At 73.1% G+C, this 24,851-nt stretch overlaps 2 protein-coding genes across 2 annotated transcripts; both read left to right on the top strand.

The window, feature by feature from the left end:
• The first annotated feature begins 1,331 nt into the window (after nucleotides 1-1,331).
• On the top strand, nucleotides 1,332-15,612 carry FLNC (filamin C). The gene is made up of 9 exons (XM_064441566.1): nucleotides 1,332-1,610; nucleotides 4,554-4,823; nucleotides 6,185-6,322; nucleotides 6,948-7,063; nucleotides 9,932-10,061; nucleotides 11,595-11,771; nucleotides 12,465-12,683; nucleotides 14,196-14,411; nucleotides 15,365-15,612. Exons 1-9 carry the CDS (start codon nucleotides 1,382-1,384, stop codon nucleotides 15,550-15,552), a joined length of 1,683 nt encoding a protein of 560 aa, XP_064297636.1. The 5' UTR covers nucleotides 1,332-1,381; the 3' UTR covers nucleotides 15,553-15,612.
• A 2,561-nt stretch (nucleotides 15,613-18,173) lies between these two features.
• Nucleotides 18,174-20,676, top strand: ATP6V1F (ATPase H+ transporting V1 subunit F). The gene is made up of 2 exons (XM_064441552.1): nucleotides 18,174-18,359; nucleotides 19,227-20,676. The coding sequence occupies exons 1-2, from the start codon at nucleotides 18,202-18,204 to the stop codon at nucleotides 19,426-19,428; spliced, it is 360 nt and encodes a 119-aa protein (XP_064297622.1). The 5' UTR covers nucleotides 18,174-18,201; the 3' UTR covers nucleotides 19,429-20,676.
• Nucleotides 20,677-24,851: the final 4,175 nt, after the last annotated feature.

Raw genomic sequence — 24,851 nt, 5'->3', positions numbered from 1 at the left:
CTCCTCCTTCTCCATCCTCCTCCTCCTCCTCCTTCTCCATCCTCCTCCTCCTTCTCCATCCTCCTCCTCCTTCTCCATCCTCCTCCTCCTCCTTCTCCATCCTCCTCCTCCTCCTTCTCCATCCTCCTCCTCCTCCTCCTCCTTCTCCATCCTCCTCCTCCTCCTCCTTCTCCATCCTCTTCCTCCTCCTTCTCCATCCTCCTCCTCCTTCTCCATCCTCCTCCTCCTCCTCCTTCTCCATCCTCCTCCTCCTCCTCCTTCTCCATCCTCCTCCTCCTTCTCCATCCTCCTCCTCCTCCTTCTCCATCCTCCTCCTCCTTCTCCATCCTCCTCCTCCTCCTTCTCCCTCCTCCTCCTCCTCCTTCTCCATCCTCCTCCTCCTCCTCCTTCTCCCTCCTCCTCCTCCTCCTCCTTCTCCATCATCCCCCTCCCCTCCCCCTCCCCCTCCCCCTCCCCCCCCCGCTGGGGCGCGCCTCGTCTCTCATCTCCGCCTCCTTCTTCTCCTCCTCCTCCTCCCCCGCTCCGTCCGTGCGTCCGCCCGTGCCCGTCCGTCCGTGCGTCCCTCCGGGGCTGCCCCGGCCCGTCCGCGCCTCCGCCCGTGGGTCCGTCCGTCCGTCCGTCCGTCCGCACGCGTCCGCTTGCGCCTGTGGTCGTCCGCGTGTCCGTCCGTCCCCGCGTCCGTCCGTCCCCGCGTCCATCCCCGCGTCCGTCCGTCCCCGCGTCCGTCCGTCCCCGCGTCCATCCCCGCGTCCGTCCGTCCGTCCCCGCGTCCGTCCGTCCCCGCGTCCGTCCCCGCGTCCGTCCGTCCCGGCGTCCATCCCCGCGTCCGTCCGTCCCCGCGTCCGTCCGTCCCGGCGTCCGTCCCCGTCCCCACCCACCCCTCCACACACCCCGTGTCCCCCCGTGTCCCCCCATGTCCCCATGTCCCCCCACATCCCCATGTCCCCCCATGTCCCCGTGTCGCCCCATGTCCCCATGTCCCCCCGTGTCCCCCCATGTCCCCGTGTCCCCCCACATCCCCATGTCCCCCCATGTCCCCGTGTCGCCCCATGTCCCCCCATGTCCCCGTGTCCCCCCACATCCCCATGTCCCCCCATGTCCCCGTGTTGCCCCATGTCCCCATGTCCCCCCGTGTCCCCATGTCCCCCCGTGTCCCCGTGTCCCCCCATGTCCCCATGTCCCCCCACATCCCCATGTCCCCCCATGTCCCCATGTCCCCCCGTGTCCCCACATCCCCATGTCCCCCCATGTCCCCATGTCCCCCCGTGTCCCCATGTCCCCATGTCCCCCCATGTCCCCCTGTCCCCCCACGTCCCCCTGTCCCCCCACATCCCCCCGCCCCGCACCCCCCGCCCGCGCGGCCGCAGGGAGCTGGTTCCAGATGGTGTCGGCGCAGGAGCGGCTCACGCGCACCTTCACGCGGAGCAGCCACACGTACACGCGCACGGAGCGCACCGAGATCAGCAAGACGCGGGGCGGCGAGACCACGCGCGAGGTGCGGGTGGAGGAGTCCACGCGCGTCGGCGGCGACCCCTTCCCCAACGTCTTCGGGGGCTTCCTGGCCCGCGAGGGCCTCGGCTCCTTCGGCCCCATCGCCCGCGCCCAGGAGGGTGGGTGCCGGCACGGGGGGGCGGCGGGGGCGGGGGCTCGCGTGGGTGCTGCGGGTGCTGCGGATCGGGGTGCTTGTGTGGGTGCTGTGGGTGCACCAGAGATTGGGGTGCTCGTGTGGGTGCTGTGGGTGCACCGGAGATCGGGGTGCTCATGTGGGTGCTGTGGGTGCTGCGGATCGGGGTGCTCGCGTGGGTGCTGTGGGTGCACCAGGGATCGGGGTGCTCGCGTGGGTGCTGTGGGTGCACCAGGGGTCGGGGTGCTCACGTGGGTGCTGTGGGTGCACCGGAGATCAGGTGCTCGCGTGGGTGCTGTGGGTGCTGGAGATTGGGGTGCTCGCGTGGGTGCTGTGGGTGCACCAGGGGTCGGGGTGCTCGTGTGGGTCCTGTGGGTGCTGCAGATCAGGGTGCTCGTGTGGGTGCTCTGTGTGCACAGGTGTGCGTTTGCACGGGTGCTCTGTGTGCACCAGGGCCGTGCATGTGCCAGGGACGGGTGTGCTGGGGATCGGGGTGCTCGCGTGGGTGCTGTGGGTGCACCAGGGATCAGGGTGCTCGCGTGGGTGCTGTGGGTGCACCAGGGATCGGGGTGCTCGCGTGGGTGCTGTGGGTGCACCAGGGATCGGGGTGCTCGTGTGGGTGCTGTGGGTGCACCAGGGATCAGGGTGCTCACATGGGTGCTGTGGGTGCTGGAGATCGGGGTGCTCGCGTGGGTGCACCAGGGATCGGGGTGCTCGCGTGGGTGCTCTGTGTGCACAGGTGTGCGTTTGCACGGGTGCTCTGTGTGCACCAGGGCCGTGCATGCGCCAGGGCTGGGTGCGCCGGGACATCGGGGTGCTCGCGTGGGTGCACCTCGTGCACAACGGCGCGCTTGCACGAGGACTGCGCTTGCACGAGGGCTGGGCGCGTGCAGGGGAGCCCGTTTGCACGAGGGCTGGGTGCACTCGCACGGGGGAGCGCACTCGCACGGGCACTGGCTGCTTGCACGCCCGCGCGCTCGTGCGAGGGCCGGGCGCGCGCTTGCACGGGGGGGTGCGCTTGCACGGGGGCCTGCACGCCCCCTCGCACGAGGCCGCGCACGAGGCCAGGGCACGCGGCCCGGGGGGGGTGGGGGGGGGTCGGGTCGTGCCGGCGAGCACGCGGGTCCTTCGCACGAGGGGCTCACGCGCGTGTGCTCACGCCTTCGCACGAGGGCGCGCGCTCCCCGCGGGGGGGGGGCACACGCGGGGCCTGGCGGTTTGGGGTGCTGGGGGCAGGGTGCCCTGGAAATGGGGTGCCGGGGTGATGGGGGGCCCTGATAAAGGGGTGCCCTGGCACCAGTACACCAGGGTGCCCTGCTGATGGGGTGCCCCAGTAATGGGGTGCCCTGGAAATGGGATGCCCTGGTGCCAAGGTGATGAGGTGCCCTGGTGATGGGGTGCTGGGGTGCCCTGGTGACAGGGCGCCAGGGTGCCCTGGTGATGGGGTGACTGGGTATTGGGGTGCTGGGGCACCCCGGTGATGGGGTGCCCTGGTGATGGGGTGCCCCAGTGGTGAGGTGACTGGGTATTGGGGTGCCCTGGTGCTGGGGTGCTCTGGTGATGGGGTGCCCTGGTGATGGGGTGCCCCAGTGGTGGGGTGAGTGGGTCTCGGGGCGCCCGAGTGCCCCAGTGATGAGGTGACTGGGTATTGGGGTGCTCTGGTGATGGGGTGCCCTGGTGCCGGGGCGCCCCAGTGCTGGGGTGGGTGGGTCTCGGGGCACCCTGGTGATGGGGTGCCCTGGTGCTGGGGCGCCCTGGGGATGGGGTGACTGGGTATTGGGGTGCCCTAATGATGGGGTGCCCCAGTGATGGGGTGCTCTGGTGCCAGGGTGCCCCGGTGATGGGGTGAGTGGGTCTCGGGGCGCCCGAGTGCCCCAGTGATGAGGTGACTGGGTATTGGGGTGCCCTGGTGATGGGGTGCCCTGGTGATGGGGTGCCCTGGTGATGGGGTGACTGGGTATTGGGGTGCCCTGGTGATGGGGCGCCCTGGTGATGGGGTGCCCTGGTGATGGGGTGACTGGGTCTCGGGGCGCCCTGGTGATGGGGTGCCCTGGTGATGGGGTGACTGGGTCTCGGGGCGCCCTGGTGCCGGGGTACCCCGGTGATGGGGTGAGTGGGTCTCGGGGTGCCCTGGTGATGGGGTGCCCTGGTGATGGGGTGAGTGGGTCTCGGGGCGCCCTGGTGCTGGGGTGCCCTGGTGATGGGGTGACTGGGTCTCGGGGCGCCCTGGTGCTGGGGTACCCTGGTGATGGGGTGACTGGGTCTCAGGGTGCCCTGGTGATGGGGTGCCCTGGTGATGGGGTGACTGGGTATTGGGGTGCCCCGGTGCTGGGGTGCCCTGGTGATGGGGTGACTGGGTCTCGGGGCGCCCTGGTGCTGGGGTGCCCTGGTGATGGGGTGGGTGGGTCTCGGGGCGCCCTGGTGATGGGGTGCCCTGGTGATGGGGTGGGTGGGTCTCGGGGCGCCCGAGTGCCCCAGTGATGAGGTGACTGGGTATTGGGGTGCTCTGGTGATGGGGTGCCCTGGTGCCAGGGCGCCCCAGTGCTGGGGTGGGTGGGTCTCGGGGCACCCTGGTGCCGGGGTACCCTGGTGATGGGGTGACTGGGTATTGGGGTGCCCCGGTGCTGGGGTGCCCTGGTGCTGGGGTGAGTGGGTCTCGGGGCGCCCGAGTGCCCCAGTGATGAGGTGACTGGGTCTCGGGGCGCCCTGGTGATGGGGTGCCCTGGTGATGGGGTGCCCCGGTGCTGGAGTGGGTGGGTCTCGGGGCACCCTGGTGATGGGGTGACTGGGTCTCGGGGCGCCCTGGTGATGGGGTGCCCCGGTGCTGGGGCGGGTGGGTCTCGGGGCGCCCCGGTGCCGGGGTGGCAATGCGCCCCGGCGCGGCCGGGGAGCCGTGGGGTGACGGGGCGCCCCGGTGTCCCCCCCCCAGGCGAGGCGTCGGCGCAGGAGCTGGCGGCGCAGGTGCTGAGCCCCTCGGGGCAGCGCTTCGAGGCGGAGGTGGTGGCGGGGGGCGCGGGGGTGTACAGCGTGCGCTTCGTGCCCCAGGAGATGGGCCCCCACACCGTCAGCGTCAAGTACCGCGGGCAGCACGTGCCCGGCAGCCCCTTCCAGTTCACCGTGGGGCCCCTGGGCGAGGGGGGGGCCCACAAGGTGCGCGCGGGGGGCACCGGCCTCCAGCGCGGCGTGGCCGGCGTGCCAGGTACGGGGGGGCGCTGGGGCTGGGGGGCACGTGGGGGGACGTGGGTGCTATGGGGAAGGGGTGGGGGGGACGTGGGTGCTATGGGGAAGGCGTGGGGGGCACGTGGGGGGACGTGGGATGCTATAGGGGGTAATATGGGGGGACATGGGGGACGTGGGTGCTGTGGGGAGGGGGTGGGGGGCACGTGAGGGGACGTGGGTGCTGTGGGGAGGGGGTGGGGGGCACTTGGGGATGCGGGTGCTATGGGGGGACGTGGGGGAATGTGGGCGCTATGGGGCTGTGGGTGCTAGGGGGGTGTGGGTGCTAGGGGGGGCTATGGGTGCTGGGGGGGCTATGGGTGCTGGGGGGACTCTGGGTGCTGGGGGGCTCTGGGTGCTAGGGGGTGTGGGTGCTAGGGGGTGCTATGGGTGATATGGGGGGCTATGGGTGCTAGGGGGTGTGGGTGCTGGGGGACTATGGGTGCTGGGGGGTGTGGGTGCTATGGGGGGTGTATGTGGGGGGCTCTGGGTGCTAGGGGATGTGGGTGCTGGGGGGGCTCTGGGTGCTGGGGGGACTATGGCTGCTGGGGGGTGTGGGTGCTATGGGGGGTGTATGTGGGGGGCTCTGGGTGCTAGGGGGTGTGGGTGCTGGGGGGGCTCTGGGTGCTGGGGGGCTCTGGGTGCTAGGGGGTGTGGGTGCTGGGGGGGCTCTGGGTGCTGGGGGGCTCTGGGTGCTAGGGGGTGTGGGTGCTGGGGGGGCTCTGGGTGCTGGGGGGCTCTGGGTGCTAGGGGGTGTGGGTGCTGGGGGGGCTCTGGGTGCTGGGGGGCTCTGGGTGCTAGGGGGTGTGGGTGCTGGGGGGGCTCTGGGTGCTAAGGGGTGTGGGTGCTGGGGGGCTCTGGGTGCTAGGGGGTGTGGGTGCTATGGGGGGTGTATGTGGGGGGGCTCTGGGTGCTAGGGGGTGTGGGTGCTGGGGGGGCTATGGGTGCTGGGGGGCTCTGGGTGCTAGGGGGTGTGGGTGCTGGGGGGGCTATGGGTGCTGGGGGGGCTCTGGGTGCTGGTGGGCTCTGGGTGCTAGGGGGTGTGGGTGCTATGGGGGGTGTATGTGGGGGGGCTCTGGGTGCTAGGGGGTGTGGGTGCTGGGGGGGCTCTGGGTGCTGGTGGGCTCTGGGTGCTGGGGGGTGTGGGTGCTGGGGGGCTCTGGGTGCTAGGGGGTGTGGGTGCTGGGGGGGCTATGGGTGCTGGGGGGCTCTGGGTGCTGGGGGGTGTGGGTGCTGGGGGGGCGCGGGGCGGGGCCGGGCCGGGCGGGGTGGGGGGCGCTGGCCCTGGGCCGCGGGCGGAGGCCGGGGGCACCCACGGGTGCCGTGTCCGCGCGCCCCCCGCAGCCGAGTTCAGCATCTGGACGCGGGAGGCGGGCGCCGGGGGCCTCTCCATCGCCGTCGAGGGGCCCAGCAAGGCCGAGATCGCCTTCGAGGACCGCAAGGACGGGTCCTGCGGCGTCTCCTACCTCGTCCAGGAGCCCGGTGGGTGGCCTGTGGGGTGCCCCGGCCCCCGCCCGCGGGGGTCCCCGGGAGGGGCTCCTCCCGCTGTGAGGGTGGCCTGTGGGGTGTCCCTGTGGGGGGTGTCCCTGCGTGGGGTGTCCCTGTGGGGGGCGTCCCCATGTGGGGTGTCCCATGTGGGGTGTCCATGGGGGGTGTCCCCACGTGGGGTGTCCCCATGTGGGGTGCCCTGTGTGGGGTGGCCCCATGTGGGGTGTCCCCGTGTGGGGTGTCCCCGTGGGGGGTGTCCCATGTGGGGTGTCCATGGGGGGTGTCCCCACGTGGGGTGTCCCCATGTGGGGTGTCCTGTGTGAGGTGTCCCCATGTGGGGTGTCCCGTATGGGGCATCCTGTGTGGGGTGTCCCCATGTGGGGTGTCCCTGTGGGGGGCGTCCCTCTGTTGGGTGTCTGTGTGGGGGGCGTCCCCTTGTGAGGGTGTCCCCATGTGGGGTGTCCTGTGGGGGGTGTCCCTGTGGGGTGTCCCTGTGGGGTGTCCCCATGTGGGGTGTCCCCATGTGGGGTGTCCCCGTGGGGGGCGTCCCTCTGTTGGGTGTCCCGGGGGGTGCCCCCCTGCCGGGTGCCCCCCCGCGAGCCCCCCCGCGCCCCCCCAGGCGACTACGAGGTCTCCATCAAGTTCAACGAGGAGCACATCCCCGACAGCCCCTTCGTGGTGCCCGTGGCCTCCCACTCCGATGACGCCCGCCGCCTCACCGTCACCAGCCTCCAGGTACCGGGGTCACCCCGCACCCCCGGGACCCCCCCGCCACCGCCGGGACCCCCCCGCCACCGCCGGGAACCCCCCGCCACACCCGGGAACCCCCGCACCCCCGGGACCCCCCCGCCACCCCCGGGACCCCCCCGCCACCCCCGGGACCCCCCCGCCACCCCTGGGACCCCCCGCCACCCCCGGGACCCCCCCGTCACCGCCGGGAACCCCCCGCCACACCCGGGACCCCCGCCACCCCCGGGACCCCCGCCACCCCCCGGGACCCCCCCGCCACCCCCGGGACCCCCCCGTCACCCCCGGGACCCCCCCGCCACCCCCAGGAACCCCCCGCCACCCCTGGGACCCCCCGCCACCCCTGGGACCCCCGCCACCCCCGGGAACCCCCCGCCACACCCGGGGTCACCCCGCACCCCCGGGACCCCCCCGCCACCCCCAGGAACCCCCGTCACCCCCGGGCCCCCCGTCACCCCCGGGAACCCCCCGCCACCCCCGGGCCCCCCGCCACCCCCGGGACCCCCCCGCCACCCCTGGGACCCCCCGCCACCCCCCGGGAACCCCCCGCCACCCCCGGGCCCCCCGCCACCCCCGGGACCCCCCCGCCACCCCTGGGACCCCCGCCACCCCCGGGCCCCCCGCCACCCCCGGGACCCCCCCGCCACCCCTGGGACCCCCCGCCACCCCCGGGGCCCCCCGTCACCCCCAGGAACCCCCCGCCATCCCCGGGACCCCCCCGCCACCCCCCGGGGGCCCCCCACCACCCCCGGGAACCCCCGCACCTCCGGGCCCCCCGCCACCCCTGGGACCCCCCGCCACACCCGGGGCCCCCCGCCACCCCCGGGAACCCCCGCACCTCCGGGCCCCCCGCCACCCTCGGGGCCCCCCGTCACACCCGGACCACCCTGCACCCCTGTGTCACCCTTGGGTTTCCCCCCCCCATCACTTGTGGGCCCCCCATGTCACCCCTGGGACCCCCCCCCTCACCCCCGGGTCCCCCCCGTCACACCCGGGCCACCCTGCACCCCTGTGTCACCCTTGTCACCCCCGTGTCCCCCCTGGGTCCCCCATGTCATCCCTGGGGTCCCCCAGAACCCCCCTCGTCCCCCCTGTGTCCCCCTGTCCCCCCTGTGTAACCCCCCCGTCCCCCTTGTGTCCCCCCCCATGTCCCCCCAGTGTCACCCCGGGTCGCCCATGTGTCACCCCCTTGTCCCCCCCTGTGCCCCCCCAGGTCCCCCTGTCCCCCCTGGGTCACCCCTGGGTCCCCCATGTCATCCCTGTGTCCTCCAGCCCCCCCCCCCGGTCGTCCCCCCCCCGTGTCACCCTGGGTCCCCCTGTCCCCCCAGTGTTCCCTCATGTCCCCCCCTGTGCCCCCCGGGTCCCCTCTGGGTCCCCCTGTCACCCTTGTGTCACCCCTGGGTCCCCCACGTCATCCCCGTGCCCCCCCTGTGTCCCCCCGTCCCTCCTGTCCTCCCAGTCCCCCCCCTGTCCCCCCCATCCTCCCTGTGTCCTCCGTGTCCCCCCGTCCCCCCATCCTCCGCGTGTCCCCCCATCCCGCCATCCCCTCATCCCCGTGTCACCCCCATCCCCCCGTGTCCCCCCGTGTCCCCCCGTGTCCCCCCGTGTCCCCCCATGTCCCCGTGTGTCCCCATGTCCATGTCCCTGTGTCCCCCTGCCACCCTGTGTCCCCCGTCCCCCCATCCTCCCCATGTCCCCATGTCGCCCCATGTCCCCGCGTCCCCCCATGTCCCCGTGTCCCCCTGTGCCCCTCCATGTCCCCCCATGTCCCTGCGTCCCCCTATGTCCTGGTGTCCCGGTGCCCCCCCATGTCCCCGCGCCCCCCCATGTCCCCACGTCCCCCCATGTCCCCGCGCCCCCCCATGTCCCCGTGTCCCCCTGTGCCCCTCCATGTCCCCCCATGTCCCTGCGTCCCCCTATGTCCTGGTGTCCCGGTGCCCCCCCATGTCCCCACGTCCCCCCATGTCCCCACGTCCCCCCATGTCCCCGCGCCCCCCCCATGTCCCCACGTCCCCCTATGTCCCTGCACCCCCCCGCACCCCCCCATGTCCCCGCGCCCCCCCATGTCCCCGCATGTCCCCGCGCCCCCCCATGTCCCTGTGCCCCCCCATGTCCCCGCGCCCCCCCATGTCCCCGCGTCCCCCCATGTCCCCGCGCCCCGCCATGTCCCCACGCCCCCTGCGCCCCCCCATGTCCCCGTGTCCCCCCGCGCCCCCCCATGTCCCCGCACCCCTCCATGTCCCCATGTCCCCGTGTGTCCCCATGTCCCTGTCCCTGTGTGCCCCTGCCACCCTGTGTCCCCCGTCCCCCCATCCTCCCCATGTCCCCGTGTCCCCCCACGTCCCCATGTGCCCCCATGTCCCCCCCATGTCCCCGCACCCCTCCATGTCCCCACGTCCCCCCATGTCCCCGCGCCCCTCCATGTCCCTATGTCCCCCCCATGTCCCCGCACCCCTCCATGTCCCCATGTCCCCACATCCCCCTATGTCCCCGCACCCCTCCATGTCCCCATGTCCCCACGTCCCCCCATGTCCCCGCGCCCCTCCATGTCCCCACATCCCCCCATGTCCCCGCACCCCTCCATGTCCCCATGTCCCCGCGCCCCCCCATGTCCCCGCGCCCCCCCATGTCCCCACATCCCCCCATGTCCCCACATGTCCCCGCGCCCCCCCATGTCCCCGCGCCCTGCCATGTCCCCGGTGCCCCCCCATGTCCCCGCGCCCCGCCATGTCCCCGGTGCCCCCCCATGTCCCTGTGCCCCCCATGTCCCCGCGCCCCCCCATGTCCCCACATCCCCCCATGTCCCCGCGCCCCCCGCGCCCCCCGCGCCCCGGTGCCAGCGCCGCGTGCCCGCAGGAGACGGTGACGGTGAACCAGCCGGCCTCCCTGGCCGTGCAGCTGAACGGGGCGCGCGGCGTCATCGACGCCAAGGTGCACACGCCGGCCGGCGTCGTCGAGGAGTGCTACGTCTCCGAGCTGGACGGCGGTGGGCGCGGGGCGGGGGGCGCGGGGCGGGGGCCGTGGGGCGGGGGGCGTGGGGCGGGGGGCGCGGGGCGGGGGCCGTGGGGTGGGGGCCGTGGGGCGGGGGGTGTGGGGTGGGGGGCGCAGGGCGGGGGGCGCGGGGCGGGGGGCGCGGGGCGGGGGCGTGGGGCGGGGGGCGCGGGGTGGGGGCCATGGGGCGGGGGGCGCGGGGTGGGGGCCGTGGGGTGGGGGCCGTGGGGTGGGGGCCGTGGGGCGGGGGGCGCGGGGCGGGGGGACACAGGGTGGGGGGTACAGGCCAGGGGGCACGGGGCATGGGGGAAATGGGGCAGGGGGACATGGGGCAGTGGGCATGGGGCAGGGGGACACAGGGTGGGGGGCGCAGGCCGGGGGGCACGGGGCAGGGGAAATGGGGCAGGGGGACATGGGACACAGGGCATGGGGCAGGGGGACACAGGGTGGGGGGTGCAGGCTGGGAGGCACGGGGCAGGGGGAAATGGGGCAGGGGGACATGGGGCAGTGGGCATGGGGCAGGGGGACACAGGGTGGGGGGTGCAGGCTGGGGGGCACAGGGCAGGGGGAAATGGGGCAGGGGGACATGGGGCAGTGGGCATGGGGCAGGGGGACACAGGGTGGGGGGTGTAGGCTGGGGGGTGCGGGGCAGGGGAAATGGGGCAGGGGGACATGGGACACAGGGCATGGGGCAGGGGGACACAGGGTGGGGGGTGCAGGCTGGGGGGCACGGGGCAGGGGAAATGGGGCAGGGGGACACAGGGTGGGGGGCGCAGGCCGGGGGGCACGGGGCATGGGGGAAATGGGGCAGGGGGACATGGGGCAGTGGGCATGGGGCAGGGGGACACAGGGTGGGGGGCGCAGGCCGGGGGGCACGGGGCAGGGGAAATGGGGCAGGGGGACATGGGACACAGGGCATGGGGCAGGGGGACACAGGGTGGGGGGTGCAGGCTGGGAGGCACGGGGCAGGGGGAAATGGGGCAGGGGGACATGGGGCAGTGGGCATGGGGCAGGGGGACACAGGGTGGGGGCGCAGGCCGGGGGGCACGGGGCGGGGGGACACGGGACGTGGGACATGGGGACACGGGGACATGGGGACATGGGGGATGCAGGGGCATGGGGACTTGGGGACGTGGGGACACGGGGACACGGGGGCGTGGGGTCCCAGGGACGCGGGGACACGGGGTGCGGGGACATGGGGGATGCAGGGGTGTGGGGACACGGGGACGTGGGGACGTGGGGACACAGGGACACGGGGACGTGGGGACATGGGGTGCAGGGACACGGGGATGTGGGGACACGGAGACATGGGGACATGGGAACATGGGGTGCAGGGACATGGGGACGTGAGGTCCCAGGGACACGGGGACGCAGGTGTGGGGACACGGGATGCAGGGACGTGGGGACTTGGGGACGTGGGGACGCGGGGACACGGGGACACAGGGGCGTGGGGACTCATGGACGTGGGGACATGGGGGCGCGGGGTCCCGGGGTCGCGGGGTCGTGGGTGACGCGGTGGCCCCCGCAGACAAGTACGCCATCGGGTTCCTGCCGCGGGAGAACGGGGTGCACTCCATCGACCTGCGCTTCAACGGGCGCCACGTGCCCGGCAGCCCCTTCAACATCCGCGTGGGCGAGCAGAGCCAGGCCGGGGACCCCGGCCTCGTCACCGCCTACGGCCCCGGCCTCGAGGGCGGCCTCACAGGTGACGCCGCTCGCGGGGGCGCGGGGGTGCCCTGGGACACGGCGCGGGGTGGGGTGGCCATGGGGACGTGGCCGTGGTGTTGGGTGGTGGCCATGGGGACGTGGCCGTGAGGTCATGGCCGTGGGGTGGTGGCCATGGGGACGTGGCCGTGAGGTCATGGCCATTGGGGGGTGGCCATTGGGTGTTGGCCATGGGCTGGTGGCCGTGGGTTGGTGGCTGTGGGTTGGTGGCCGTGTTGGTGGCCAGGGTTGGTGGCCATGGGTTGGTAGCCGGGGGTGGCAGCCGGGTGGGGTGGCCATGGGGACATGCCATGGGTTGGTGGCCATGGGTTGGTGGCCAGGGTTGGTGGCCATGGGTTGGTAGCCGGGGGTGGCAGCTGGGTGGGGTGGCCATGGGGACATGCCATGGGTTGGTGGCCGTGGGTTGATGGCCGGGGGCGGTGGCCAGGGTTGGTGGCCATGGGTTGGTGGCCATGGGGTGGCGGCCATGGGTTGGTGGCCGTGAGGTCATGGCCATTGGGTGGTGACCATGGGGTGGTGGCCATGGGGTGGTGGCCATTGGGTTGGTGGCCATTGGGTTGGTGGCCGTGAGGTCATGGCCATTGGGTGGTGGCCATGGGGTGGCGGCCATGGGGTGGCGGCCATGGGGCGGCGGCCGGGGGTGACGGCCCGCCCCCTGACCGCGGCGGCGCAGGCGTGTGCTCGGAGTTCCTGGTGAAGACGGCGAACGCGGGGGCGGGGGCGCTGGCCGTCACCATCGACGGCCCCTCCAAGGTGAAGCTGGACTGCGTGGAGTGCGCCGAGGGCCACCGCGTCACCTACACCCCCATGGCCCCCGGCAACTACCTCATCGCCATCAAGTACGGCGGCCCCCACCACATCGTCGGCAGCCCCTTCAAGGCCAAGGTCACCGGTACGGCCCGGGGGGGGACGCGGGGGGACGCGGGGGGACGCGGGGGGACACGGGGGGACGGGGACACGGCACCCTGGGGTGGCACCCTGGGGTGTCCCTGGGGGGGGGCGTGGCGGAGGAGACCCAAGGTGACGTGCTGGGGGGGGGTCCCAGGGTGACATGATGGGGGGGGGCCCTGGGTGACATGATGGGGGTCCCCAGGGTGACATGATGGGGGGCGGTCCCTGGGTGACATGATGGGGGTCCCCAGGGTGACATGATGGTGGGGGGTCCCTGGGTGACATGATGGGGGTCCCCAGGGTGACATGATGGGGGGGGGTCCCTGGGTGACATGATGGGGGTCCCCAGGGTGACATGATGGTGGGGGGGCCCTGGGTGACATGACGGGGGTCCCCAGGGTGACATGATGGGGGGGGGCCCTGGGTGACATGACAGGGGTCCCCAGGGTGACATGATGGGGGGTCCCTGGGTGACATGACAGGGGTCCCCAGGGTGACATGATGGGGGGTCCCTGGGTGACATGATGGGCGGGGGGCCCTGGGTGACATGATGGGGGTCCCCAGGGTGACATGATGGGGGTCCCCAGGGTGACATGATGGTGGGGGGTCCCTGGGTGACATGATGGGGGTCCCCAGGGTGACATGATGGGGGGGGGTCCCTGGGTGACGTGATGGGGGGGGGTCCCTGGGTGACATGACGGGGGTCCCCAGGGTGACATGATGGGGGGGGGTCCCTGGGTGACATGATGGGGGTCCCCAGGGTGACATGATGGGGGGGGTCCCTGGGTGACATGACGGGGGGGGTCCCTGGGTGACATGACGGGGGTCCCCAGGGTGACATGATGGTGGGGGGTCCCTGGGTGACATGACGGGGGTCCCCAGGGTGACATGATGGGGGGTCCCTGGGTGACATGATGGGGGGGGTCCCTGCGTGACGTGATGGGGGGGTCCCCAGCATGACATGATGGGGGTCCCCAGGGTGACATGATGGGGGGTCCCTGGGTGACATGATGGGGGGGGTCCCTGGGTGACATGACGGGGGTCCCCAGGGTGACATGATGGGGGGTCCCTGGGTGACATGATGGGGGGGGTCCCTGGGTGACATGACGGGGGTCCCCAGGGTGACATGATGGAGTTCCCCAGGGTGCTCTGATGGGGGGGTCCCCGGGGTGACATGACAGGGGGTCCCCAGGGCAGTTTGATGTGGGTCCCTTGGGGTGACATGATGGTGGGGGGGTCCCCAAGCTGACATTATGGGGGGTCCCCCAGGGTGATGTCATTGGGGGTCCCCACGGTGGCATGATGTGGGGGTCCCCAAGGTGATGTGACCAGGAGCCCCCAGGGTGGTGTGATGGGGGTCCCCAGGGTGACGTGCTGGGGGGGGAGACCCCCAAGGTGACCTGATTGGGGGTCCCCAGGGTGATGTTATTGGGGGTCAAGGGGGGGCAGTGTGTGGGTTCCCGGGGGGGGGGTCCCCCCACGGTGGGGGCTGACGGCGTCCCCGCGCCCCCAGGCCCGCGCCTCTCGGGGGGGCACAGCCTGCACGAGACGTCGACGGTGATGGTGGAGACGATGACGCGGGGGGGGGCGTCGTCGCGGGGGCCCCCCGCCTTCGGGGGGCTCCCCAAGTTCTCGTCGGACGCGGGGAAGGTGGTGGCGCGGGGGCCGGGGCTGGCCACCGCCTTCCTCGGCCAGAAGAACCACTTCACTGTCGACTGCAGCAAGGCTGGTGCGTGGGGGGGGTCCCGGGGGGTCTCGGGGGGGTCCTGGGGGTCTCAGGGGGGTCCTGTGGGGTCTGGAGGGGTCCTGGGGGGTCTTTGGGGGCAGGTGGTGGGTCAGCAGGGGCATCCTGGGGGTCCTGGGGGGTCTTTGGGAGCAGGTGGTGGGTCAGCAGGGGGGTCCTGGGGGGTCTCAAAGGGTTCAGGGGGGTCTTTAGGGGCAGGTGGTGGGTCAGCAGGGGGGTTCTGGGGGGTCTTTGGGGGCAGGTGGTGGGTCAGCAGGGGGGTCCTGGGGGGTCTCGAGGGGTCCTTCGGGGTCTTTGGGGGCAGGTGGTGGGTCAGCAGGGGGGTCTCAAGGGGTCCTGGGGGGGTCTCAGGCGTCCTGGGGGGGCAGGTGATGGGTCAGCAGGGGGGTCCTGGGGGTCCTGGGGGGTCTCAAAGGGTCCTGGGGGGTCTTTAGGGGCAGGTGGTGGGTCAGCAGGGGGGTTCTGGGGGGTCTTTGGGGGCAGGTGGTGGGTCAGCAGGGGGGTCCTGGGGGGTCTTGAGGGGTCCTTCGGGGTCTTTGGGGGCAGGTGGTGGGTCAGCAGAGGGGTCCTGGGTGTCCTGGGGGGTCTCAAAGGGTTCAGGGGTGTCTTTGGGGGCAGGTGGTGGGTCAGCAGGGGGGTCCTGGGGGGTCTCGAGGGGTCCTTCGGGGTCTTTGGGGGCAGGTGGTGGGTCAGCAGGGGGGTCTCAAGGGGTCCTGGGGGGTCTCAGGCATCCTGGGGGGGTCTTGGGGCATCCTGGGAGGGCAGGTGATGGTTCAGCAGGGGGGTCTCGGGTGGGGTTCCAGCGAATCCTGGGGGGTCCTGGGGGGTCTTGGGGCGTCCTGGGAGGGCAGGTGGTGGGTCAGCAGGGGGGTCCGGGGGGGTGTCGGGGGGTGCCGAGGGAGGGCGCAGCCCCAGCGTTACCCCCCCCCGCCCCCCAGGCACCAACATGCTGATGGTGGGGGTCCACGGCCCCAAGACCCCCTGCGAGGAGGTTTACGTCAAGCACGTGGGGAACCGCATCTACAACGTGACGTACACGGTGAAGGAGAAGGGCGAGTACGTCCTCATCCTGCGCTGGGGCGAGGACAGCGTCCCCGGCAGCCCCTTCCGCGTCACCGTCCCCTGACCCCCGCGCCGGGGGGCCCCGGGGCGCCCGCGCCCACCAATAAACCTCTGGGAGACTCGGGGTGCCGTGCTCATTGCTGGGGGGGGGGCGGGGAGGGGATAGCGGGGGTGCCCAAGGGCGGGGGGTGGGGGGTGGTGTCCCCAAAGGGGGCTGGGGGGGACACCGGGGTGAAGAGGGGGGTGCTGGGGGTCCTGGGGTGGGACGCCGGGGTGCAGAGAGGGGTCCTGGGGGGTGCTGGGTGTCCTGGGGTGGGACCCCGGGGTGCAGAGAGGGGTCCTGGGGGTCCGGGGTCAGACCCCAGGGTGCAGAGGGGGTTCCTGGGGGGGTCCTGGGGGTCCTAGGGTGGAACCCCTGGGTGCAGAGGGGGTCCTGGGGGGTGCTGGGGGTCCTGGGGTGGGAGCCCGGGGTGCAGAGAGGGGTCCTGGTGGGTGCTGGGGGTCCTGGGGTGGGACCCCTGGGTGCAGAGGGGGTTCCTGGGGGGTGCTGGGTGTCCTGGGGTGGGACCCTGAGGTGCAGAGAGGGGTCCTGGGGGGTGCTGGGTGTCCTGGGGTGGGACCCCGGGGTGCAGAGAGGGGTCCTGGGAGGGTCCTGGGGGTGCTGGGGTGGGAGCCCGGGGTGCAGAGAGGGGTCCTGGGGGTCCGGGGTCAGACCCCAGGGTGCAGAGGGGGTTCCTGGGGGGGTCCTGGGGGTCCTAGGGTGGGACCCCTGGGTGCAGAAGGGGTCCTGGGGGGTGCTGGGGGTCCTGGGGTGGGACGCCAGGGTGCAGAGGGGGTTCCTGGGGGGGTCCTGGGGGTCCGGGGTCAGACCCCAGGGTGCAGAGGGGGTTCCTGGGGGGGTCCTGGGGGTCCTGGGGTGGGACTCCGGGGTGCAGAGAGGGGTCCTGGGGGGTGCTGGGGGTCCTGGGGTGGGACCCCGGGGTGCAGAGAGGGGTCCTGGGGGTCCGGGGTCAGACGCCAGGGTGCAGAGGGGGTTCCTGGGGGGGTCCTGGGGGTCCTATGGTGAGACCCCGGGGTGCAGAGGGGGTCCTGGGGGGTGCTGGGTGTCCTGGGGTGGGACCCCGAGGTGCAGAGGGGGGTCCTGGGGGGTGCTGGGGGTCCTGGGGTGGGACCCCGGGGTGCAGAGAGGGGTCCTGGGGGGTGCTGGGTGTCCTGGGGTGGGACCCCTGGGTGCAGAGGGGGTTCCTGGGGGGGTCCTGGGGGTCCTAAGGTGGGACCCCGGGGTGCAGAGAGGGGTCCTGGGGGTCCGGGGTGGGACCCCGGGGTGCAGAGGGGGTTCCTGGGGGGGTCCTGGGGGTCCTATGGTGAGACCCCGGGGTGCAGAGGGGGTCCTGGGGGGTGCTGGGTGTCCTGGGGTGGGACCCCGAGGTGCAGAGGGGGGTCCTGGGGGGTGCTGGGGGTCCTGGGGTGGGACCCCGGGGTGCAGAGAGGGGTCCTGGGGGGTGCTGGGTGTCCTGGGGTGGGACCCCTGGGTGCAGAGGGGGTTCCTGGGGGGGTCCTGGGGGTCCTAAGGTGGGACCCCGGGGTGCAGAGAGGGGTCCTGGGGGTCCGGGGTGGGACCCCGGGGTGCAGAGGGGGTTCCTGGGGGGGTGCTGGGGGTCCTATGGTGAGACCCCGGGGTGCAGAGGGGGTCCTGGGGGGTGCTGGGTGTCCTGGGGTGGGACCCCGAGGTGCAGAGGGGGGTCCTGGGGGGTGCTGGGGGTCCTGGGGTGGGACCCCGGGGTGCAGAGAGGGGTCCTGGGGGGTGCTGGGTGTCCTGGGGTGGGACCCCTGGGTGCAGAGGGGGTTCCTGGGGGGGTCCTGGGGGTCCTAAGGTGGGACCCCGGGGTGCAGAGAGGGGTCCTGGGGGTCCGGGGTGGGACCCCGGGGTGCAGAGGGGGTTCCTGGGGGGGTGCTGGGGTTCCTGGGGTGGGACCCCAGGGTGCAGAGGGGGGTCCTGGGAGGGGTCCCGGGGGGCCAGGGTGGGACTCCTGGATGCAGAGAGGGGTCCTGGGTGCTGCAGCCCCCGGGTCCCCGGCCCCGCGCGGTGCGGGGTGCTGTGCCCCACGGGGGGGAGGGGGGGCTCAGGACACCGGGTCCCACCGGGGGAGGGGGGGTCCCACCGGGGGAGGGGGTGTCCCACGGGGGGAGGGGGTGTCCCACGGGGGCAGGGGGGTGTCCCACGGGGGGAGGGGGTGTCCCACGGGGGCAGGGGGTGTCCCACGTGGGGAGGGGGTGTCCCACGTGGGGAGGGGGTGTCCCACGGGGGGAGGGGTGTCCCACGGGGGGAGGGGGTGTCCCACGGGGGGAGGGGTCCCCTCGCGTCCCCTCGCGTCCCCTCGCGTCCCCTCAAGGGCACGGAGCGCCGCGCATGCGCGCTGCCGGCCCAGCGCCGAGCTCGGGGGCGTGGCCACGTTGGCGGGGCGGGGCTTTAGCCGCGGGTGGAGGGGCGACGCACACAGGGAGGCGGGACCATTATGGCGCGGCCAGGAGGCGATTGGCGCAGCAAGGGGGAGAGGAGGCGCGGCCAAGGCGGCGGGGCGGAGCCAGCGCAGGGGAGGCCGGGCGACGTGGGCGGGGCTGCGGCGCCGTTGCCCGGGTGACGGTGGGGAGGGGGGCGTGGCGGCGCCTGCGCAGTGCGCGGCGGTCCCCCCCCCCCGGCGCGGCGGCGGCCATGGCGGGGCGCGGGAAGCTGATCGCGGTGGTGGGCGACGAGGACACGGTGACCGGGTTCCTGCTGGGCGGCGTCGGGGAGCTGGACAAGCACCGGCGCCCCAACTTCCTCGTGGTGGAGAAGGAAACCAGCCTGGCCGAGATCGAGGAGACCTTCCGGTGGGGCGCGGCGGGGGGGGCCCGGGCGTTCGGGGGGTGCTGGGGGATGGGGGGGGGCCCGGGGGTTGGGGGGGGGGCTGTGGGGTGGGGGGTGTCGGGGGTTGGTGGGGGTCCCGGGGGTTGGAGGGGGTGTCGGGGGATGTGGGGGTGTCGGGGGTTGGGTGGGGGGGGGGGCTGTGGGGTGAGGGGTGTCCAGGGGGATGTGGGGGTGTCGGGGGTTGGGGGGGGCCCGGGGGTTGGAGGGGGGTCCGGGGGTTGGAGGGGGGTCCCGGGGGTCCTGGGGGCTGGAGGGGAGTCCCGGGGGTTGGGGCGGGTGACGGGGGTCCTAGGGGTTGGGGGGGGTCCTGGGGGTTGGGGGGGGTCCCGGGGGTTGGGGGGGGTCCCGGGGGATGAGGGGGGTGTCGGGGGTCCTGGGGGCTGGAGGGGAGTCCCGGGGGTTGGAGGGGGTGTCGGGGGTTGGAGGGGGTGTCGGGGGATGAGGGGGCCTGGGGGTTGGGGGGGCTGGGGGATAGAGGGGGCCTATGGGGGTGTCCCAGGGAAGGGGGGGGGGATCCTGGGGCATGGGGGAGTCCTGGGGGAGGGGAGTCCCCGGAGGGTTTGGGGGGTTCCAGGGAAAGGGGGGGGTGGGGGGGGGTGTCTTTGGGCTGGGTGCTTGGAATGGGGAGGGGTCCAGGGATGGGGGGTCCTGGGGGGTGGGGATGGGGGGGAGGGCGCCAGGATTCCCGGGGGGGGGGGGGGGCAGGGAGCGCCAGGGGGTCACAGGAGCCCTGGGGTGGGGGGGAGGGGGGGCATGGGGACATGGGCAGTGGGGGGGGGGGAGAGCCGGGCTCTGAGCGCTGCCCCCCCCACTTTGTGCCCCCCCCCCAGGAGCTTCCTCAGCCGGGAGGACATCGGCATCATCCTCATCAGCCAGTGCCTGGCGGAGCTGATCCGGCACGCGGTGGAGGCGCACGCCCGCGCCCTGCCCGCCGTCCTCGAGATCCCCTCCAAGGAGCACCCCTACGACCCCGCCAAGGACTCCGTCCTGCGCCGCGCCCGCGGCGTCTTCGCCCCCGACGACCTCCGCTAGGGACCCCCGCCCCGCCCCAAGGCTCCCCAACCCCCCCCAGGGTGCTGCTGGGGGTCCATGGCCTACCCCAAGGGTCCCAAACCCCACCCTAGGGTGCTGTGGGGGTCCACGGCCCGCCCTAAGGGTCCACGGCCCACCCGAAGGGTCCCCGACCCACCCTAGGGTGCTGCTGGGGGTCCATGTCCCACCTAAGGGTCCCCAACCCCACCCTAGGGTGCTGCTGGGGGTCCACGGCCCACCCTAAGGGTCCCCGACCCACCCTAGGGTGCTGCAGGGTGTCTGTGTCCTACCCCAAGGGTCCCAAACCCACCCTAAGGGTCCATGTCCCACCTAAGGGTCCCCAACCCACCCTAGGGTGCTACTAGGGGTCCACGGCCCACCCTAAGGGTCCCCGACCCACCCTAGGGTGCTGCTGGGGGTCCATGGCCCACCCTAAGGGTCCCCGACCCACCCTAGGGTGCTGCTGGGGGTCCATGGCCCACCCCAAGGGTCCCAAACCCACCCTAAGGGTCCATGTCCCACCTAAGGGTCCCCAACCCCACCCTAGGGTGCTGTGGGGGTCCACAGCCCACCCCAAGGGTCCCCAACCCACCCTAGGGTGCTGCGGGGTGTCTGTGTCCTACCCCAAGGGTCCCAAACCCACCCTAAGGGTCCATGTCCCACCTAAGGGGCTTCACACCACCCTAGGGTGCTGCTGGGGGTCTATATCCCACCCTAAGGGTCCATGGCCTACCCTAAGGGTTCACAGCCCACCCTAGGGTGCTGCTGGGGGGGGTCTGTGTCCCGCCCTGAGGGTCCATGTCCCACCCTAGGGTGCTGCTGGGGACCCACATCCCCACCCAAGGGTTCATGTCTCACCCCAAGGGTGCTTTTGGGGGGGCCCACAGCCCACCCCAACTGTCCCACCCCACACAAGGGGGCTGCTTGGGGGCTCCATGGCCCACCACTGGGTGCTTCTGGGTGTCTGGGCGTCCCTGCCCCACCCCGGGGTGCCACGGGGGGTCTGTGGGTGTCCCGTGGGTGCCCCGTGACACTGGCTCACCCTGGAAGGGGAAGTGCCAGTGCGGGGGGGTGGGGGGTGCTCCGAGGACACGAGGCCCCAGCAGCACCCTTGGGTGGGGGGCGGGGGGGCGCTGGGGTTTGCTGACCCCTCCCCACACTCCCTGGGGTCCCCAAATGTTGGGTGGGGGGCGTGTGTGTGTGTGCCCCACCCTCCCCGTACCCCAACACGCGCTGCCCCTGCTCGCCGCCTGCTCTGCTCTGTGGGTCGCGCCGTGGGGCTGGGGGGGGCGGGGGGGGGGGCAGGGACACGCTATGGGGTGGGACGGTCATTCTATGGGGCACCAGGGGCAGGGACACGCTATGGGGTGGGACAGGGACATTATATGGGGCATGGGGGTGTCAGACACCCTGTGGGGTGGCACAGGGACATTCTATGGGGCATGGGGGGGCAGGGACACACTATGGGGTGGCACAGGGACATTCTATTGGATGGGGTCAGGGGCACGGTATGGGGTGGCACAGGGACATTCTATGGGGCACGGGGGGGTCAGGGACATGCTGTGGGGTGGGACGGGGACATTCTATGGGGCACGGGGGGGTGACAGGGATGTGGCACAGGGACACACTGTGATGACTTGTGGGTCACAGGTGGGAGGCTGGGACCCCCTCCCCGGCCCCCCAACTCCCCCCATCCCACAGGGGTCTGTGTCGTGTGGCCCCCCCCCCCCCCCCCCCCCCCAGTTTCCCCCAGCCCCATGGCCGCGCCCCCCCGCCCCCAGTCCAGCCGTGGGCCCTGGAGGTGGGGTGTCACCCGTGGGGCACCCCGCGACCCCCGATGCCAAGGTGTGGGGCTGCGTGGGGACCCCAGACCGTGGTGGACCAGGTCCCCCCACTGTGGGGGTGCAGGGCTGGGTGGGGACCCCCCGGTTTTGGGGTGCTGGGTCCCCCTGATGCGGGGGCCCGGAGTTGGGTGGGGTCCCCCAATGCGGGGGTCCAGAGCTGGGAGGGGGCCCCCATCTTGGAGCGCTGGGATCAATGGGCACCCCCCCACCCCCCACCTTGGGGTCCTGGGTCCCTCCAGCGCTGGGGTGCGGGTCTGGGTGAGGCCCCCCCAATCTTGGGGTGCCGGGTCCCCCCAATGCGGGGGTCTGTGACTTGGGGGGGTGGGGTCGGGGGTGGGACCCCAGACCTCGGGGTGCCGGGCTGTGCCCCAGGGGTGGGCCCTCCCCCCCCCCCCCGGCTCCGCTTCCAGCCCCCACCAGGGCGGGGCAGCTTTGGGGTCACCCCAGATTTGGGGGGGGGGGGGGGGCGGGGATCGCCGGAGGGGGTCCTGCCGGCCGTGGGCACGAACGCGTGTGTGTGTGTGCAAAGGAGCCGGTCAGGCGCGTGTGAACACGCGTGCACACGCACACCCCGCGCCCCCTCACCCACGCGCGGGGGGGGGTGGGGGTGGGGGTGGGGGTGGGGGGGGCGGGGCCGTGGGTGCCCCCACCCGTCCCCGCGGCCGGACGCGTTGATCCTCTTTGTCCCCAAAGCGGCTTTAGGGCGGCTCAGCGCCGCGTCCCCCGCAGCCGCCCGCACACCGAGCGCGGGGGGCGGGGCCGGGGGCGGGGCCGGGGGCGGGGCCGGGGGCGGGGCCGGGGGCGGGGCCGGGGGCGGGGCCGGGGGCGGGGAGGTGACAGCCACGGGATGCCAGACTGGTGGGGGCTGGCAGGGACCCCTGGAGCTCACCCCGTCCCACCCCTGCTGGAGCAGGCACCCCCAGAGCAGGGGCACAGGGCCGCGTCCAGGCGGGGGGTGAATGTCTCCAGGGAAGGGACCCCACAGCCTCTCTGGGCAGCCTGTGCCCCTGCTCTGGCACCCGCACAGGGAAGGGGTTTCTCCTCATGTTCAGGTGGAACTTCCCGTGTTCCAGCTTGTGCCCATGGCCCCTTGGCCTGGCGTTGGGCACTGCTGAAAACAGCCCGGCCCCATCCCCCTGACACCCACCCTTCGGGTATTTATAAGCACTGATGAGATCCCCCCTCAGCCTTCTCTTCTCCAGGCTGAACAAGCCCAGGTCTCTCAGCCTTTCCTCACCAGGGAGATGCTCCAGCCCCTGATCCCCTTGGCAGCTCCGCGCTGGCCTTGCTCCAGCAGTTCCCTGTCCTTCTTGAACTGGGGGGCCCAGAACTGGACACAGCCCTGCAGGTGTGGCCTCACTGGGGCAGAGCAGAGGGGGAGGAGAACCTCCCTCGCCCTGCTGCCCACACTCCTTTTAATGCATCCCAGGACACCGCTGGCCCCCTTGGCCCCAAGGGCCCAGTGCTGGCTCAGGGTCCCCTCGCTGCCCCCCAGCACCCCCAGGACCCTCTCAGCAGAGCCGCTCTCCAGCAGGTCCCCCCCAGCCTGTGCTGGTGCGGGGGGTTGTTCCTCCCCAGGGGCAGGACCTGGCACTGGCTCTGGCTGAATCCCATGAGGTTCCCCTGGGCCCAGCTCTCCAGCCTGGCCAGGTCTCGCTGGGTGCCAGCACAGCCCTCCGGCGTATCAGCCGCTCCTCCCAGTTTGGTATCGTCAGCGAACTGGCTGAGGTTACGCTCTGTCCGTTTGTCCAGGTCATTGATGAATCTGTTGAACAGGACTGGACCCAGCACAGACCCCTGGGGAACACCACCAGTGACAGGCCTCCATCCAGACCCTGCCCCATTGATCACGACCCTCTGAGCTGTTGCTGAGCCAGCTCTCAGCCCACCTCACCGTCCTCTCGTCCAGCCCCCGCCGCCTTAGCCCACCTGTGGGGATGCTGTGGGAGACGGTGCCGAACGCCCCACTGAGGCCAGGACAGCCAGCCCCCGCTGCTCTCCCTCCACCCACCCAGCCAGTCACGCCCCACATCAGGGCGTCAGGCACAATCCCCCCTCGGTGGATCCACGCGGTTTCTGCCACCCTCCTGGCCCCCCCCCATGCCCGGAGGAGGCCCCCAGGGGAACCGCGCGTCACCGTGCCGGGCGGGCGGGGGGTGCCTGGCCTGGGGTTTCCCGCGTCCCTCTTGCCCTTTTCGAAGCCTGGAGCGACACTGACGCCCCTCCCGTCCCCGGGCACCCCTCCCGTCCCCCACCACCTTGCGAAGGTGAAGGAGAGGGGGGCTCACGAGAACGTCCGCCAGCCCCCTCAGCACCCGTGGGTGCGGCCCATCGGGGCCCTGGGCGGGTCCCGGCAGCGCAGGCAGCACAGGCAGGGCAGATCCCCAGGCAGGGCAGGCAGCGCAGGCAGGGAGCACAGGCAGGGCAGGCAGCGCAGGCAGGGAGCACAGGGAGGGCAGGCAGTGCAGGCAGGGAGGGCAGGGCAGGCAGCGCAGGCAGGGCAGGGCAGGGAGCACAGGGAGGGCAGGCAGCGCAGGCAGGGAGGGAGAACAGGCAGGGAGGGCAGGGCAGGCAGGGAGCACAGGCAGGGCAGGGAGGGCAGGAAGGGAGGGCAGGCAGGGAGGGCAGGGCAGGCAGCGCAGGGCAGGCAGCGCAGGCAGGGCAGGGAGGGCAGGCAGGGCAGGGAGGGAGCACTGGGAGGGCAGGCAGCGCAGGCAGGGCAGGCAGGGAGGGCAGGGCAGGGAGGGCAGGCAGGGCAGGCAGCGCAGGTAGGGCAGGCAGGGAGCACAGGGAGGGCAGGCAGGGCAGGCAGGGAGCACAGGGAGGGCAGGGCAGGCAGCGCAGGTAGGGCAGGCAGGGAGGGCAGGCAGGGCAGGCAGGGCAGGCAGGGAGCACAGGGAGGGCAGGCAGGGAGGGCAGGCAGGGAGGGCAGGGCAGGCAGGGCAGGCAGCGCAGGCAGGGCAGGCAGGGAGCACAGGGAGGGCAGGGCAGGGAGGGCAGGCAGGGCAGGCAGCGCAGGCAGGGCAGGCAGCACAGGGAGGGCAGGCAGGGCAGGCAGGGAGCACAGGGAGGGCAGGCAGGGCAGGCAGCGCAGGCAGGGAGGGCAGGCAGGGCAGGCAGGGCAGGCAGGGAGCACAGGGAGGGAGGGCAGGGCAGGCAGGGCAGGCAGCGCAGGCAGGGCAGGCAGGGAGCACAGGGAGGGCAGGGCAGGGAGGGCAGGCAGGGAGCACAGGCAGCGCAGGCAGGGCAGGCAGGGAGCACAGGGAGGGCAGGCAGGGAGGGCAGGCAGGGAGGGCAGGCAGGGCAGGCAGCGCAGGCAGGGAGCACAGGCAGCGCAGGGAGGGCAGGCAGGGAGCACAGGGAGGGCAGGCAGGGCAGGCAGGGAGGGCAGGCAGGGCAGGCAGGGAGCACAGGGAGGGCAGGCAGGGAGGGCAGGCAGGGAGCACAGGGAGGGCAGGCAGGGCAGGCAGGGCAGGCAGGGAGCACAGGGAGGGCAGGCAGGGCAGGCAGGGAGGGCAGGCAGGGCAGGCAGGGAGCACAGGGAGGGCAGGCAGGGAGGGCAGGCAGGGAGCACAGGCA

Source organism: Phalacrocorax carbo, chromosome 1, assembly GCF_963921805.1.
Source record: "Phalacrocorax carbo chromosome 1, bPhaCar2.1, whole genome shotgun sequence".
NCBI classification, from domain to species: domain Eukaryota; kingdom Metazoa; phylum Chordata; class Aves; order Suliformes; family Phalacrocoracidae; genus Phalacrocorax; species Phalacrocorax carbo.
Note: the sequence above shows the minus strand (reverse complement) of the source record. Positions and strands in the feature narration are given on the sequence as shown.